The sequence below is a fragment of the Cetorhinus maximus genome, chromosome 11 (assembly GCF_964194155.1).
Source record: "Cetorhinus maximus chromosome 11, sCetMax3.hap1.1, whole genome shotgun sequence".
In the NCBI taxonomy this organism is placed as follows: Eukaryota; Metazoa; Chordata; class Chondrichthyes; order Lamniformes; family Cetorhinidae; genus Cetorhinus; species Cetorhinus maximus.
This window is the reverse complement of record NC_135889.1, coordinates 44,264,031-44,283,170: the sequence shown is the minus strand read 5'-3', so window position 1 is coordinate 44,283,170 and position 19,140 is coordinate 44,264,031. Positions and strand designations below refer to the sequence as shown.

At 39.2% G+C, this 19,140-nt stretch overlaps 1 protein-coding gene across 3 annotated transcripts in view; it reads left to right on the top strand.

Moving 5' to 3' along the window:
* LOC144686544 (NGFI-A-binding protein 1-like) overlaps positions 1 to 17,855 on the top strand; it is a 74,460-nt gene extending 56,605 nt beyond the window's left edge. For all 3 annotated transcript variants that reach the window (XM_078551870.1, XM_078551869.1, XM_078551871.1), the window contains exons 5-8: positions 187 to 306; positions 10,796 to 10,964; positions 13,936 to 14,088; positions 15,662 to 17,855. In XM_078551870.1, coding sequence (XP_078407996.1) covers positions 187 to 306; positions 10,796 to 10,964; positions 13,936 to 14,088; positions 15,662 to 15,768 — 549 coding nt within the window. In that variant the 3' untranslated portion in view covers positions 15,769 to 17,855. The remainder of the gene's footprint in view (positions 1 to 186; positions 307 to 10,795; positions 10,965 to 13,935; positions 14,089 to 15,661) is intronic.
* Positions 17,856 to 19,140: the final 1,285 nt, after the last annotated feature.

The following is a 19,140-nucleotide window of genomic DNA, read 5'->3' as shown; positions in this document are numbered from 1 at the left end:
TTCCATGTATAACTAAGCATTTGCTGATGTTGAAAATTGCTGTCTGATTTACTCTTTAAGAAGGTAGTCTCTCCGGTTTATTCCTTTCACAAAATCTGAGCTATTACCTTTACTGATTGACTGTAATTGGTGCATGTGAAAACCCTTTGTAATGGTAAAGTGCTTAACTGATGTTGCATTTTACAGGATGGTTCTGTACATGTTCAAGAATCGCTACAGATTTTGCAACAGAGGCAAGAGACATTAAAAGAGCAAATGGCTCTAGCCAAGATGAAAGGTGATGAGGCCATGATTCGTAATATTCAGGTACTGAATTGGAAAGTTTTAAAATCATGTAATTTGTAAATATTTGGCAAATCTTTGTTCATTGAAGATGTTTTAAACAATGGAATGCATCGGTGGATCGATTAATCAATGTTGAAGGCTCTACACTGACTTCCATATAAAACATTAGTGACTAAGTGCTTTCTCTTATATTCCTAAATGTCATGAACACCGTCATTTGGAGCATGAAAGTGATTACAAAGCCTTCAGGTTTGATTTTCTTGTGAAGCCCTGATACAATTTGACACCTCTGCACTGCCTCTGCAAGGCAGTGGGTGAGGGTGACCTTAATGGCATAGACCACAAGTTTTGATTTCAGTTATTTGTCCTTTTTTATTTGAAAATCTACGCCACTTGTTTACCTCATCATGATGACATGTCTTTCTGCAAACATTGTACATCCTACAAAGGGACTGAGCAATCAGCAAGTAGAACTGTTCCCATGATACAGGTTGTGATGGCTGTGCCAGGCATCATCTTGCTGCTGAAAGCCACAGACAGTAACATTTGAGAATCTATAAAAAATGAGCCCATAATTAACATGCACCATACAAGCCTTGTGTAGTGCAAACAGTTGTGATGCCTTGTGACACGATGTGAATGTATACCATATATAATATGTCTTTAAAAAAAGAATGGCTCTGCTATCATTTAATGACGGATTTCATTATAAATCAGGCTGTGTTCCAACACTTCAACATCATGTGCATGGCAGAACAAGATAGCTTTTCTTAGCAGCTCCTTGGCTGTTATGAATTGGAATGTCCGACTTATGCATGACATGAACAGGGTATCATTCCACAGGGTTAACTGTCACTCCCCAACCTGGTTTCCTTTTCAAACTGCAGATATATTAAAAATTGGCCTTTTTTTTCCCTCACTAATGAATCATATGGCAAGAATAGAAAAATTCTTACTTTGTTCATTCTGCAGCCATACTTTAGTCAAGATTAAATCTTTCACCCTCAAAATACCATGAATGTTGGTTGAGTCATAGAAATACTTTAAGGCAAAACAAGCTTTATGGTTTAGTATAATATTACCATTGTTCAAAAGTAGAAATGTTGAGGCTTTACTTTAAAGCTAGAGCCCTAACTGCATCTCGAAGTCCTTTGCAAAAGAAAAGGTGAACCAAGATACTGTGATTTGGAGTAAGAATGATGAGTGTGAAAAAAATGAAGGAAGAAAAATTAGTCAGAGAACAATTAGTGACACTAACTAGTGACTGAGATGTATAGGCTGATGCTCTAAAATAATTTGAGCAGCAGTGCTCAAGATCTGTTAATGACTATCTGTAGTAAACCCACATCGATGTGATAGCAGATTTTCAATGTCTCCCTCTGGATATGAATTTCATTATCACAGATGGCACCAGTTGTGGAATTTGAGCAGTGAAGTCAAGAATTAATCAGCCTCCTATATGGGAAAAGGAAAAAATTACAGAAAAAAAAATGTGCTGCCCTTTGTTTCACACTTGTTATCTTAAAATTTCTAGAAATGTCCTATGTTGTGAAAATTTATAACGAGAAAGTGGAAAATGCTGTTTGTCAGATGCACTGCCGTTGCTGAGTGAGGTTATGTCGCCGCATATGGATGTGTTAAAATACCAAGGGAAAACTGTTTCCGTGGGGAATGAATGTGTTTTCAAAAGATTTAAGCTCCAACTGAATTTTGCTTCATTGACTTCAATCTAAATAATTAAATCTTAAGAGAGATGTATGTTTGTTCTTTTTGATGTGCCCATATCAAGCCTGATGCCTAATCTAGGCCTGGTTTATGATTTTGGTGACTGAGCGAGTGGTGCTAGTCAATTTAATTTTCTAAGCTACTATCCACAAGTATTGTCTGCATGTTTATGTGATAACATAAAATGTGGCTTCACACCACTATTTTTGCAATGTACATGGGCTGTGCCCTCTAAGTGCACATAATGCTGAATTTTGTTAAACACAGTGAATAACATATCAAGTAACAATCAATTCTTGATCAGACTTCATTGGTTTCTTCCAGCACGAGGGAACATAAGTGTAAATCTGTTGCACATAAACACACACAAGTGGGTAATTATATTAAGAAAGTGTGAGATTGAGGCAGCAACAATCTAAGGCAATTCATGCCATAATGCTTCCAAATTTAGTTCCAATATAAAGTCTATCTGCAAAATGGGGATGTGCACTAGACAAAAAGGGGTTGTTGCTACACTGGGCTTAATTTGACAAGCCTGTACAGACACTATAATGATGTATAACACTTCTCTGACCACAAGAATGAGATGCATCCAATAACACGACTACATTCAAACATATTTGCCTTGAAGCTGCAAAGTTTCTGAAGACGATGGGACACTAACCCCCCATGAGCTTACTAACTCAATGGGTCACACATTTATTGAGAAATGAATGTAATTTATGGAGGTTTCAGTACACATTCCATTCCAGGATACTCGTTTCTGCTTACAACCTCACACTGGTGCTCCTTTAGTTCAGATTATTATAAAGCAGTGACTGTCAGCTCCTGTGTTTACAGTGCTGAATCAGATTCTGTTAGCATCATAGACCTGCTTCAATTCATTGCTAGTTTAAGTGAGCTGGGTTCCCATAATCTGGACTGAATGATGTGGCAATGTTGAAGTACCTGTATTGAAGCCCCTTCATTGTTACTCCACCTTTATTATTGAAAGGCAGACAAACCCAGTCAGAGAGGCTTGGCGCTGCATGGTCTGATCTCAAACAAACTAATGTTCTGAAACAATGGCATAAATCTGAATTATGCAGACAGTGGATTTGGAGCAACTTGCAACGGAATATGCTGTCAATGCACTCAAATATTTTGTTTCCATATCCATGTTTTTCTTTCTTTTTGATATGCAATCCTGAAATATGATTCCCAATGTACTGGTAAAATTCTGGAATCCCATGTATTTTTTTTTCTTTAAAAAGAACATCCTACAGTTACCTTAACCAGTGGCCCAGCTGATGAGCTTTTGTGACCATTCCCTGGGACAGATTTAGTTATTTCTTGGCTCGATCAATTATGACATCATCCCATGCAAAAAAAAAATGCCCTGCCCAGGTTTCCTCTTCCAAATATGGATGAGATTGGCAAACCATGCTCTCCAGGGAAGCTTTAACTGCTTCCACATTTTGCATTCTGTAGCTATTAAATAGCTGCATTTTGTGAATGTATGTTGTTTAGGCCTAACAATTTAAGATCGATTAACTGCTAAGACTTGACTAGAGAAAGTCAATTTTTAAAAAAGTTTTCTAAAGAAAAATAAAATTACAAAGTGTTTCTGCTAAATACAGATACTTTGTTTATATTTCTTTGGCATTTCTACTTCTCTAATGATACCATCAACTATTTCACCAAAATGTGTTGCTCCTGTTTTAAAGGAAGTAAAAAGATTTTTTAAAAGCTATTCTGTAAAATTAATTTAGAAAAGATCGCTCACCTCTCATTGTAATACAATTATTTTTGACCGACCCCTGCATCCATAATGACTTACTTACTTCAAGGCCATCTTTTGAAACACATTTGCCTAGATCTTCGCGGAGTATTAGGACTTTGGGCACCTTCCAAAATGAGGATGAGAGTTCCCTATTTTCACTGGGGGTGGCAATGAGGGGAATGGCACTGGAATATGACACCTACATGGGGGAAAACCAAACTCAGCAGGGCGATTTGAACTCTGTGATGAGTTCAGCAGATACCATTGGAAGAGGAAACCTGGGCAGGGCATTTTTTTTTTGCATGGGATGATGTCATAATTGATCGAGCCAAGAAATAACTAAATCTGTCCCAGGGAATGGTCACAAAAGCTCATCAGCTGGGCCACTGGTTAAGGTAACTGTAGGATGTTAGACTGTTGACATAACCATAAGTGGTGTCATTATAGCATTAGTAGTGCTTGGCTGCTTTCCACGACCTATCATTATCACAGAGGGTGTCGTAAGTTCAGACTTTGGCAGTTAAAAGAGGTTAGAAAAGGATTATCTGCCTTTGATGTGGGATAATGAACACAAGTCTATTTGTTTTGATAAGGGATTAAATACTTGAGGGAATTTAAATGTTTTAAATGGGCTTTCATGAATGACACTTCAAAAATATAGTGAACTTTGTAATAGATATTTGGAACTTTATTTCATCTCAGCTTGACACCTGAGGCCTGCCCTTGGTGGGTACAGGGTGAGTTGGCATAGGTTGGTGCTAAGTTGGCATGGGGCTGTAACAGGCATGGGAATGGATGGAGTGATGAGTTGGCATTAAGTTGGCATAATGGTTATAAGGAGCCATGGGGGTGTGTGGGGAGCTAGGGGTTGGCATTGGGGGTGGGTGGGGAGGCATGGGTTGGCATGAGGGTATGAGGGCCATTGTGGGTGGGTGGAGGCTTGGGTTGGCATGAAGGGTATGAAGGGCTTTGGGAGTTGGTGGGGGGCATGGGTTGGCATGGGAGGGTGTGAGGGGCAATTGGGTGAGGGGTGAGTACTAGAGGTCCTAATGTTCCTAATGTTTAAGAAACATCTGGGATAAAGTCCCAGAAAACTCTGAGGTGGGCCTTTTAAACAGCCTGCCTTGGCACTCAGGAGCCCCTTTAGCTGCCATTGATCTGCATCTGGGGACAGTGGACCTGACTCCAATCTGAACCTGTCACCACAACCTTCCCAAACCCCCCACCCCACAAACCCCCCGCCGCACCCCCACTCCCCCAAACAAAAATCCTGCCATTCTGGGCACTTTTAAGTGAGGGTGGGTGCAGCGGGCTAGGAAATTTCCCGACTCCTGCTACCCAACTTAGGAGTGGAAATTCAAGCCTTTATCTGTGACTGAAATTATCAGTACATGCTGTATCAATAGGAATGCGTGAGTGGTTGGGTCACTTGCCACACACTATCTCCTTCACGCTTCTTGTGAGAAATATCTAGTTTCTGTCTGTATTTTACCCCAGTAACATGGCCGAGGTTGATAACTTGCTGCATCTAATTGCTGGACAAGCATGCATCATGTCTGGTCCTTGCTACAGTATTTAGGTTGGTCACTGGCTAATCGGGTAACACAAATATGAGCTGTAGATTTTCTGTGGTGTATTGCTGTTAGTCTGGCAGAAAATGCAAGATTCTGTCCATCCCAATTCAAATGCCTAGTTTTATTGTGGAACCTATCTAACTGTTTTGAAAATTAAATTGTTGTAGAAGGTGTTTACAAAAACAGCTCTGACGTTCACATTCTGGCACTTCTGGCACTTGGTGACACCTGACCACTCCACTTAGTTTACTATCAGAGGAATTGGTTTATGTTGCATTTAATAGGAAAAGCATGAAAATCTGTTAGGCTGATATTTAAAATGTCAGACTCTTTTAATGATTCACATGAGTCATATCTTTAGGTTGCTGAGGGCGATGACATGCCTAATATGTGATGCGTTGCAAACTGCTGCTTCCATTGTCACACAAAAATGTTGCAACTAAAAAAATCAAATTGCAAGTTACATACCTCTGTGGAACGGTTTCAACCTTTTGATGTGTTTTGTCCCTGATTACTTTCTTGAACTTACTGTCTTGTCCATAAGCATGTTTTGCACTTCTATTTCTTGCGATCAGCTGCCTAAGAGAAGATCTTCACATCCATGCTCTTTCTTTCACTCACAACTGCCTCTGTAAGTGTTCCTTTTGGTGGGACTATCTCACCAGCCCATGTTTTGTGCAACTTTCATGTCCTCTTATCAAAGAATAGATAGAGCAGCTTCCCGAAGTAGGTATACAGGAATCACACAGCCCTTAGTAACAGTCAAAATACCAGGTTGTGATGGACAGGGAATTGAGGAAGAAATTAAGTTAGAGAGAGGTTTTTTTCAGAAGATTTATGCTTTTTTATTTCCTCCCCCTCCCCTATTCACTCTCTCCCTAAATTCAGCTTTCCTGGGACCATGTAAAGTTCAGGTGAGGGCTGGGGCCTACTTGCAGGCTTTCACAAGATGTGGTCAATGTTAAAGCCAATAGCATAGGTAAGAAAATGTCCTACAGAGTTTCAGGAATTAAGGAGTAGGTTCTGTTCTTTGTCCTAACGGCTAGTATTTTAAAAAATTCACTAATGGGATGTGGACATTGCTGGCAAGACCAGCGTTTCTTGCATGTTGCTGATTGCCTTTGAGATACAATTGAGCAGCTTCCTGGGCCATTAATATTCCTGACTGCAGTTGTATTCAGGAAAGATGCAAAATATTGGTGGGGGAGACGTGGGTGGCAGCATTAATCAAGCATGAGAAAGCGATGATGTACTTGAGGGTTCAAAGACCAAATCTATTTGGTTAGTAGAGCTATCATGCTGCTGGGTGTATACTAAAGGCCACCAAATAGTGGAAAGGAGATAGAGGAGCAAATTTACAGGCAAATTATAGAACGATGCAAGAATTGCAGAGTAATGATGATGGACTTCAGTTATCCTAATAAAAACTGGGAAAAAGGAAAATGAGGAAGTGGAATCTCTGAAATCGCCACAAGAAAACTCTTGGTATGTTTTCAGGCTAATGAGAAAGAAAGCACTATCGGATCTAATTTTGAGGAATGAAATGAGGCAAGTGAAGCATGAATCAGTGGGAGAGCATTTGGGAAACAGTGGTCATGATCAGTAGGTTTAGAATAGTTATGGAAAAGAAGGAAAAATCAAATGTGAAAATTCTGAACTGAAAAAGGGCAAGTTTCTGAGAATTGAATAGGCAGCTGGGCCAGGTGGATTAGAACCACAGATTGGCAAATAAAATAGTAAATAAGCAATGGGAGGCCTTCAAAGAGGACATAAATGAGGTTCAGGCTAGATGCATTCCCATCAAGAGGAAAGCAAAGGCATTGAAAGTTAGTACGCCTGGATGACAAAAGATTAAGGGGTAGAAATTCATCCCAGGCAGTATCAACTGCAATGGAACTGTATATCTGGCACTATGTATAACGGGAGGCAGATCAGAAATTGTCCGTTTTGTGCCACTGCCCATTACAAATTTATACCTCATGGAAATTTAAATGAAACAGGAAAAGGAATGTTTATGATAAATGTTCATAATTCAGGAGAGAACCAAGCTGAATACAAAAAGTGCAGGACAGAATTGAAAAGGGAGATAAAAGGGACAAAGTGAGTGGATGAAAATAGTTTTGTGGGTAACCATAAAAGCGAATCCATAAGTATTTTATAACACACACATCTGGGACAAATTTAATTGCCACTTGGAAAGATATGTGTTAATAAATGAAAGCCAGCACACACTTATGAAAAGAAATTGTGTTTGAAAAACTTGATCGAATGCTTAGAAGTAATGGAGATGGTTGATTAAGGTATTCCGGTCAATGTGTATATGGACTTCCAAAAGACGTTTGCTGAAGTGCAATTTAATAGACTTTTTGGCAAAATAGAAGCCAGTGACATTAAAGGGAGAGTAGTTGTGTGGATACGTAATTACCTAAGAAACAAAGCAGAATGTACCAGTGAAGCTTTTTCAGACTGGAGAGAAGTGTGCAGTTGTGTTCCTCAAGGGTTGTTGTTGAAACCACAGCTCTTTTTGATATAAAAACAAGGAACTTGGGCATAATTTCAATGTGACACGAAAACTCTGAGGAGGATAGTAACAGACTTCTGGAGGACATAGACAGACTGATAAAATGGGCAGATACATAATAGATGAAATTTAATGCAGATGAATTTGAAGCCCTAGCAAAACTGAAGGTGAAGGGCATCGGGGGAAAACTCCACTGGTTGAAGTCATATCTAACACAATTGACGACGGTGGTAGTTGTTGGACGTCAATCTTAGCCCCAGGACTTCGCTGCAGGAGTTCCTCAGGGTAGTGTCCTAGGCCTAACCATCTTCATCTGCTTCATCAATGACCTTCCCTCCATCGTAAGGTCAGAAGTGGGGATATGCGCACACTGTTTACAACTCAGATACTGAAGCAGTGTCCGTATGCAACCTGGACACCATTCAGGCTTGGGCTAATAAGTGGCAAGTAACATTTGTGCCACACACGTGCCAGGCAATGACCATCTCCAACAAGACAGATTTTAACCATCTCCCTTGACATTCAGTGGTGTTACCATTGCTGAATCCCCCACGGTCAACATCCTGGGGATTACCATTGACCAGAAACTGATCTGGACTAGCCATATAAATACTGTGGCTACAAGAGCAAATCAGAGGCTAGGAGTCCTGCGGCGAGTAACTCACCTCCAGACTCCCCAAACAATCTACAAGGCACAAGTCAAGAGTGTGATGGAATACTCTCTACTTGCCTGGTTGGGTGCAGCTCCAACAACACTGAAGAAACTTGATACCACCCAGGACAAAGAAGCCGACTTGATTGGCACCCCTTCCACAAACATTCACTCCTTCCACCATCGACGAACAGTGGCACCACTATGTACCATGTACAAGATGCACTGCAGAAACTCACCAAGGCTCCTTAGGCAGCACCTTCCAAACCCATGACTGCTACCATCTAGAAGAACAAGGGCAGCAGATACATGGGAACTCCACCTTCTGGAAGTTACCCTCCAAGCCACTCACCATCCTTAGGAATATATTGCCATTCCTTCACTGTCACTGGGTCAAAATCCTGGAGCTCCCTTCCTAACAGCACTCTGGGTGTACCTAAATCACAGGAACTGCAGGGGTTCAAGAAGGCAGCTCACCACCACCTTCTCGAGGGTAATTAGGGATAGGTAATAAATGCCAGCCGAGCCAGCAACGCTCACATCCCATAAATGAATAAAAATATTCACTACCTGAAAGGAGGTGGGAGCAGATTCAATAGTAAATTTCAAAAGGGAATTACTCCATTATGGGACAGAGCCAGGTGGTGGGATTAATTGAAAGCTCTTTCAAAGAGCCAGCACAGATGCAAAAGGCTGAATGGCCTTCTGCTGTGCTATATCTATGTGCAGTTATATGATTCTGCCAATGTAGCTGTTAACTGGTTGTAAAGAGGCATGCAAGAGAAGGTAGGAATGCCCCATCTAGTGTGATGAAATGTTTGGTCTTTGCCTGGTGCCTCCTAACACCTTTGTGATTTGAATTTGATCTCACAATAGACTGGGTGGTTGAACCTGTATAATCATAACATGAAATGCATTGGGGCTCAATGTACAGAATTGCCCTCCAGGATCACAGTCTGAAAATAGGAACAATACATTAAAAAAAACTTTGAGGAAAAGGCAGGCACCCGTGGTGAGCCAGAATATTTGTTTCTTGTATTGTTTGAGAGTTTGTAATGATATTTATTGCTCAGTTCCTCTGATGAGCAAACAGAATTGAGTAATTAACATTTAAATATTTTGTTTAATCAACAATACATGTAAATGGAAGAAATCAGTGGACAATTCTGAATTAACATTTATTATCTGTTGACCTATAACGGAAGTCTATTAAGGAAACAGCATCTATTTATATCATTATAATTGTTTTCTTTTCAAATTTAAGTGTTAAATGGATCAGTTGAAAATTGTGGTGTATTGCATCATTAAGCAGAAAAAAAGTTTATGAATACTTTCCATCTAATGTTATAGGGGGAGTGGTCCAAAAATATATCTGGTTGTATTGGCAGTAAAAATAAATTCCTTATCTGCACCTGATTTGAAGGGCTTTAATTTAGTTGTGCAGTTTATATTTTAAAAATTAGAATAATTGGATGGATTTTTAACCAAACCAGAAAGTACTGGAAACACTCAACAGGTCAGGCAAAAGAGAAAAACAGAGCTTCAAGTTTCAGCTTGATGACCATCGTGAGGACTAAAATCACCGACTTGAAACATTGACTCGAATTTTGAAATAAAATTAAGTTCTAAATATCTATTACAGCCTTTACAATAGTTATAAAAAAAGCACTCCCATTCATGAAAAACAATTCAAAACATTTAAATTCCCTCAGTACTTAATCCCTTGTTTAAAAAAAAAGTTGGAGTCATACCCCACATCAAAGATAGCTAATCCTTTAATAACCTCTTTGAGTTGTGAACTTACAACCCCCTACTGAGGTAATGATAGGTTGTGGAAAGCAGCCAATGACATAATGATAGCCCTTGGGGCAATGCCAACAAAAAGCTATTGCAACTGCTAGACCAGATTTTTTCAATTCTCACTGACACAGGCAGCTGCACTCGGGAATACCAGATCTGTAGGCCATAAAATGGAAATACAAGGTAAGTTTTTAAAAATATACCTGCCTGAACGTAAGCCAGAAGGCTCAAGGTAAATAATAAATCTGATCATGTTATTGTGGATTATGTAATTTTAAAATGTTTAACATTACATATTTTGGGAATTAGAAATTTCTCCACTTCAGGGATAAAATGGTGGATATAAAAATTTCAAATAGTGTTTTGAAGAAATTGTGGGAGTTGGTTAAGACAGTCTCTCAATGAGACGGATTATTTTTTAAAGCAATGCTGTTCAAATCAAAGGGAATATATTAAAATATCATTGCACTTTTCAGGTCCAACTTGAAGCAATAGCAGCTAAATACATAATGCTTGTGCGTGAACAAACAGGTCAGGACATGTTACAAATGTCTGAGAGGCATCCATCTGCCACAGCTTGCAGGCTGTATTCTGAAGAGCAGAATTCCAGAAGCCCTCCTGCAGAAGAAACTATGGATGGACAAGGTACAAAATCTAATTGGCATATTAGATTATCAGGGCATCAGCTCTATTATAATGGTTTGCAGAAAAAAAATATGGAGGAGAGAGATACGTACATACATTCATTCATGTCTATATTAACTAATGTGTGGACATATCCTGTACCATCAACCTGTCTAATAGGAATCCTGTGGCCTCACAACAGGCTTCTCTTTCTATTCATACTAAGCCTAATAATAAAATGTTAGGTACACTTTGAATATAATAGAATAATTTCTCAGTACAGTGTAGCCAAACCATTTGCCATGCTGGGAGCAATCTTGATGATGAATGAAATTAGATCCAGTTCAACAGGCTGTGCAATTACACAAAGCACTGGAATTATTTTATGCAGAAGAGAAGGGAAAGAAAATAACAGGCCATTTTGCACATGTTTCCTAGCTGGCATTTTTTAAATGGGGAAAAGAAGAAGAAAATGAAAGTTTACGAACCGATCACGTAGACACTCAGCCTTGTGTATGAGATCATATTCGAAGGAGGGGACAAATGAGAGAAAATAGTTGAATGTTTTTTGGAGAGTCGTAATAATGTCTACCACTGTATTATTCAGGATTTAAACTAGAAACCACTTTTAAGTGGCCAGCCCGCAAATTGATTGTTTCAGCACATTTTATGGAAGCTTTTCACAGCTTCAGCTCCGAAACTACAGTTCAGATCTCAGACAAACATAATATTTTAGCACCCAAGACATGTCAGAAAGTGGGTTGACAGCTTAGTCTTGTGGATGACCAGCTCATTTGCATATTCCGCTCCAAAACTTACCTGCTGCTACATGAGTCTTTCCTCCGTGTTCCCATTGTGCCCTTCTGCTCCATCTTGGATATCGTGTGCTGCGTTCACTGACAACAATTATTTTCCCTTCCAGAACATTCTAGCTGTCTCATCTCCTTTTCCTGGCAACCACCTTGTACAGTTTGTTTTTTAGGTTGATTAAATTCCTTCTTGCCCCACTTTCTTCTTCAGCTCTTCAGTGAGTCTCCAGCTACCAGTCTGCTCTGTGTCCAGAAAACTCATTCCAAATGAACAAAGCCTTCCACATCCATGTCCTCACCTTGAATACATCTCTTGATATTCTAGTTCTGCTGAAACTAGACTTGTGGATGGTGATCCTTTCCTCACAGCGCCAAAGTTGCACCCCTGAATATCACTCTATCATAACCTTTGAGACTTGGCAACCGCTAAGAGTTGCACAATGTTGCTTTTTGGCTTTTCCTTCGAGATCATTTTCTTCTTCAAGCACTAGCTAGGCTATCTGTGATCACCTTCCATATTTTCCTGCCCATTTCCAACCCACCTATCCTTCAACCTCAGTTCCCTTTAACACCCTCTCAACTCCTTGTCCTTTGGCTGTCTTTGGCCTACCATTACATTGTAAATCTAAAGCTTGATTGGTTCTGACTTGGATGTCCTTGTACCCCACCAAGTCACTTGTGGTTAGCTGACCTATATGGTTTCCCCAGCACAGTTGTCCTCTTTACATCCTTAAGACTGAGGGTTGCAGATCCATGTGCATGGCTGGCCTGTTTTATCCACAACTAAATTTGCCATGACCATTACACATCATACCACAACCATCCTCACCACAGTTAAATTCCCCTTATTGCTCTACCATTCTGCAGAGTAGTGACAGTTATCTAGACAATGAACCACTTTCTCTAACTCTAGCCCTTTCCCTTCTCAGTTCCCAATGTTTTCGGGTGTTGTTCTAAAAGTGCTTCATAAATGAAATTTGTTGCTGTAGATATATTGCCTAGTGGCCACTCAAACTGTGTATCTTGATTTTTTTTTCCACCCCATATGTACTTTGCAAGGACCTTTGCCTTTTCACTTGGAGGAAAGTATTTATCTTCATTGCCTCCACTCCCAAAAGCAACAGTAATTGAATTACAGCTGGAGACTCTGAAGTGTGACCTACATCTCACTACTCTGTTGCACTGCATGTATTTTGTTGCAATGTGCTATCCCATACTACTTTATAACCTCTAGTGTCATCAAAGAAAGTGGCTGCAGGCATAACATTTTAGGAAGGCACACCAAAAATTGTGAAAGTCTGCTTTCAGACCTTCCTATTCTCACTCTAATGTACAGTAATGGATAACTAATGGAGTTAGAGTACTGAGCTCCTTGGTTATTTTGGCATCAACACGTGTGTGCAACAGACTGCCATCAGTGCACATAGAAACTTAAAATTAAAACAGGGCCTTGCACACATCATAAGTGAATATCCTAATTTATTTAGCTTTGTGTTCCACCCTCTGCTCCCATTATTTCAGTTAGGGACAGCTGGGTGAGCTGACTGCATAGGTGAGGCAACATCTGTGGAGAAACAGAGTCAATGCTTCAGGTTGGTGACCCTTGATCAGAACGTCCTAATGTCAACTCTGGGAAAAAGAAGATTAGGCCATTCAGCCCCTTGAGCTGCTCTATCATTCTGTTAGATTATGGCTGATCTGCACCGCAACTTCATTTATCTGCCTTTGCCCCCATATCCCCTTTCTGCCTTCACCTAACAAAAATCTAACACTCGATGTTGAAAGCTCCAATTGCCCACAGTCTTTTGGGAGAAGATCTTACACATTTCTACTAGCTTTTATGTAAAACCAGTGCTTCCTGAATGGTCTAGCTCTAATTTTAAGATTATGTCTCTTTGTCTTTGATTTCCCCACTATAGGAAATAGGCTATATATGGAGAAACTATCAAATCTTTTAACATTTTAAGCCCCTCAATCAAATCACCCTTGATCTAATTCAAGCTCAAATAAATAATGTTTTACTCTCTCCACAGAAGCTGTCTGATCTGCTGAGCATTTTTAGCATTTTCTTTTTATTTTTGATCTCTGGGATCCACAGTATTTTGTTTTTATGTTTATGATGTTTACATTCGAATAACGGCAAGTATTTATTTGCACTATTTTTATCTATTTTTTGCCCTCAGCTGAAAAACCACTGAATCTCAGGATCTCTGACCATCAGAGTAGACAAATAATGCAGCAAATGGTATCAAGAGAAGATCTACAGCTTGCTAAGCAAGTGACAAATGAATTAAGCAGACTCTATTCAAGCAATCCAAGAGAGCCTCACTGTTCAGGTAATGTGAATAAGATGATGAGGCCTGTTAATTAAATCCCTTTTAATGAACATAACATAAGAAATAGGAGCAGGAGTAGAGCATATGCCTTTTGAACCTGCTCTGCCATTCAATACAATCATGGCTGATCTTTGGCCTCAGCTCCACTTTTCCACCTATTCCCCATCCCTTGATTCCCTGAGAGACCAAAAATCTGTCTATTACAACTTGGAATATATTCAATGATGTAGCATCCATAACCCTCTGGGATAGAGAACCCAAAGATTCACGGCCCTCTGAGTGAAGAAATTTCTCCTCATCTCATTTCTTTTATCCTAAGACTGTGTCCCTGTGTTATAGATTTCCCCAGCCAGGGGGAACAATGTCTCTGTCTACCCTGTCAAGCCCCTTCAGAATGAAAGAGTGGGATTTTGTTGTTTGTGCATTTTCTTACTTGACAGAGGTAGCACTATGGCTCACAGTTTTTCATGGCCAGCTACCAAAATGCCTTATGCATTTTAAGTGTTACTCATAGCGTATACAATTCTCTGACTTGTGCACAAGTGTGCAGCCTACTCCCAGACTTTCAATGCCACTCACTCTGTAATTGATTGCTACTGTTTGGAAACATAATAAATGCAAAACAACTTGACTTCGTGGACCTGCAGATGTACACACCTCACCCGCCCTTGCATCAAATGAGCTGACTGAGATCAAAACTTTTTTTTTCTAAGGCACCAGTGGGACTACCAGTAGCATTCTGCATCCTACACCCTTTATGTCCCATAGTCAAAAGTACTACTGAAGATAACCCTGTATTATAAGTGAACTAATGCTATTGTCAAAACCTTTTTGAGTGAAGGTTTTGCCGTAATTCCTCATTTTGGTGGCATCTTAGGTCTAACTATGGATTGGCCAACTCCTCAGCTGCCTGTTCAGATTAGTAATGAGCTCTTAGCACTGCTGGGTTGTACAGGCCTTGGTTCTCCCAGCCACACCAGCAAATTTGTGAATGAAGCTTTGAATGAACTCCAATTGCTAATGGTATTAACAGATCAGGAAATCAATGCAAGTAATACTTTCAGTAATATAAAAGTAATATTTCCTCAGTACATTGAAGAAAAGGGACAACAAGTGATGTATCTTTCCACTAACACACAGGATTTCTGGGATATAGTAAAGAGAATTTTGATGTATATAAAATACTGTAGCAATAACCAGCATATTTAATTCTGTCAAAACTGAATCAATTTCAATAGTATCAAGACCAAGGCCACCTGATGCGAATTTAAATTTGAACATGAGATGCTGCTCATTTTATTGGCATTTCTAAAAATAATGGCATAAACAATTTATGTTAATGTAACATTTTATGCACCTTCTATAACTTGTGGTGTGAGGGGGGAGAAAAGGGAGTTTTTAAATGTGGTTAAGCCACAAACATTTAAATGTCAGCTTATGGGTAAAAGCTACAATCAGGATATCTGCAGAGATAATGGTAGTGGTAGCAGACTCCATCTCTTGTATGAAATGCATACTATAATCAATACTGATCTATCTCCAGACTGCTTAATTTATTTTTTATGTATAACAGAAAACATAGGCACCTTGAAGGAGTTTTGTCAGACGGTCCTGAATCACACAGAAAAGAAGAATGAAGCATTGAAACCTATCAAAATAGAGCCTGAGGATGTTAGATAGCCTTTTCCAAATTTGCCTATTTCACAAAATGGCATCAGCAAGCATCATAACAAGAGCCTTAATGACCAATGTTGCCTCATAACTGTTCCATTATTGTGGTTTCTGTTTTGTCAAAGTTACTGTGGACAATGGTTTGTTAGTTCAGCAGAAAACTGAATAATTTCTAACCTGATGGTTTATTGTTGGCTATGTTCAATAAGTACTATAAGAGCAGCTGGTCCTAGCAGTGAGAAAACTGCTTAATGACTAATCTATTTAACATTATTTAAGAATTGGTCACAAAGAAAAGAAAACTCTATTGAAAATGGTACCCAGTATTGAAAATAATTAATAACAATACATTACATGAAACTTTTTTTAATAGGCATCAGCTTGAGATAGTTAATGTATTGCGTTTCTTTAGAAACTAGTCTAGCATCTAGCTTAATAAACCCTTCTTGATGGTTGTATACTTTCATTTAGATCTGAAGTGGGGTGCAGTACACATGTAATATCAAAGATTATGTAAGTTTAACATGCTCATTTATCATTAATAAGGGATGTGGGATGGAATTGGATCAAGGAATTAAACTGCGATTAATTAATCTAGTTGAGGTGATCCAATATAGGCCACAAGATAAATGCAGCTGTTCAACCTGAATCTAATGAAAGGGAAGGGTATGAAATGCATGAAAGGTCACTCCAAATATTGTGTATTTTGAACACAATTGCTAAAGTTATCCACATATATCAGAAGTGGTGCACACGTTTGACTAGGTTTCTGAGGAGTGTCTATCCACTTCCTCAAATACAATAAATGTCTAAAGGCTTCATTTCTATTTAATTCATTGAGAGACTAGATAACAGAAAATTCCCACATCCCTATTTAGACTAGTGGGAAAAATCAGAACTTAAATCTTTTCTAGTTAAAACACACTTGCTTATTAGCTATTTCTGTTTATATACATTGTTCTTTGATGTTTTTATTTAGTTTTACTTTTGTTACTGTATAGTTTATACTATTAATCCATTTTTTAAACATTGCTGCATCTCAATATTCTTTGGATCTCATGGGGGACGACTGAAATAGTGAACAAAGATTTTAGTCAAAAGAGTTGCATTTGCCACCTTTCTGTTAGAAGCAGCAGAAATATCGCTGAGATTCAGGTCTGCATTAAAGAAGATTTGTAACTGTTTATCTTTGCCTTGTTTTTCTGCATTTTTCTTTTGTTCAGTATGTCTTCTGTCTGAAGTCATATTGCATTTTGGTTATGGAGAATTTAACTGATCAAAGCCCAGATATTTTAATCTGGTCATGCAGGCAGCCAAAGCCCTGTAGTACTTTTGCTACAGATGGACCAAGAATCTTTATAAATGCAGCATTAAAAAGAAAACTCAAGATAAAACTGCAATAATTACACAAATAATGCTGATTATTACAGAAGATTCAACAGCTGGTCGTGCACTCCTGTTCAAAGCGTGCAATAAATGACTTTGGTAACTGCATATTACATTTTAGTCAAAGTCGAGTATCATTTTATATTACCTGTAGTTAACTGGAGAATAGCTGTAGAGTATTATTCTGTTGTTGTGGCAGATTAGCTCATAAAGGGAATTGAGAGCAATTCCCTATGGTACAATTCAACTAATTTGAAAACTGTGTTGTACATTGTTGCCATGAAATGTTCTCTTGAACTTCGACCTGTAATGTACTGATGTTGCTATAATAATGTCTTTAATATGTCTTGACCGTTAACCAAAAGTATGTTAGAACATAGTTTAAACTGTGCCTCCGTCATAACCCTTTTAAAATGTTAGAAATTGTAAAGTGGTGATCGACAGTACACATACTCTAATGTAACTAATATGTTAATATTAATGTTTCCTTTTGGAAGTCAATTTAAAGAACATTACAAGGGTCAGAGGATATCTGGGAGAATGGTTGATTGTCCTATTGGTCTGTACTGTTTGAAATTGCTACTTAAATGGCAAATGGGCCAGTGTTAATTATTCTGAATGGTCTGAAAATACAGTATAGGATGTTTTGAATAAACACTAATGTATTTAATTTGTTATATAAACATTAAAATATATTTTTGGAGTTCTGATTTGGTGTTCCATGGCTTATTGTTCTTCAGAAACCTCTGAGGGCCTGCCTGAACTGCAGTACAGTACTTTTGTAATACCTCACATCACTTCTGGCAATGCATTTATGTTTGAAATGATTCAGATAATATTCCTTTGATGGGACAATGAAAATATACAATTTTGGTAGACCTTTATCAATTCCCTACTGAACTACAGTAAAGATTGAATGTAATGTCATATAAAGTTCTTTCCACTCAGTGCCAACAATACATCTTAACTTGAGCCTCAGATAGGAAGCATGCCTACACCATTGTGATGTTTCTGTCAGTTATAGAAAGTATTGTGTGGGGTCTCAGAATAAGATTGGCACTTCATTACCAAATTTAAGACTAATTATGTTTTGCTGTAGAGTTGTATCTACTAGGATACATGGCAACCTTAAAAAAAATGCAAGGAAAAGCTGACCGTTTTTAAGGGAGAGAAAAAGATCAACAACTCAACAATTCTAAATTTAGGTCTATGATCAAGACCACTGAATAAGTTAAGTTGAGTTAATGCATGTAATTTGAAAGTTTACAAGTTCTGTAATTCGATTCCTTTACCAGTTTAAAAACCTACAGTGGAACTTTCCCATCCTGCCTGTGGCGGGTTTTGTGTGGGCGGGGGCCAAAAAATCGGAAACCCACCGACGCGATTCTCCCAATAGCGGGTTAATGGCGGGCCGGGTACCCACTGAGTAGTGGTATGAACGCCATTTGCATTTATTACCATCTCATAAATGTTCATTAAGTTAGCTTCTCACCAGAATCACACGCTGCCAGTGGGAAATCACGTCGGTATGAATCTCGTTTGAAAAAGAGTAGCATGCACAGGCCGGACCTCACTTTGCTCGTGACTTCGAGGTGAGCAACATGCATAGCCTACCTGCCACTGCGCTGGTCTCGTTGCGATGCCAGTGGAACGCCACACTGCTGGAGGGTTAGTCTGCTCCAGGTGGCTGCCTCTGTAGTCACAAGGAACACCCATTGTGCAGTGGTAGTTAGGCAGTGCTCAACAGTGAGACAGAGACCAGTATTGCGACAGGGCGGGTTGTAGGGTTGGTCTGCTCCGGGTGGGTGCCACTGTTGTCAAGGATGCCACTGTGTAGCACTACTCTTACAGGACTGAACATTCAGAGGCCAGCATTTCGATGGGGTTGTGGGGGGCGTAGGGGCCAAAGGGGAAAGGAGGCCTTGCAGAGGGTGTGGGGGGAGGGGATATGATGGAAGGCAGAGGGACAGGAAGGCTTTGCAAGTGGTTGGGGGA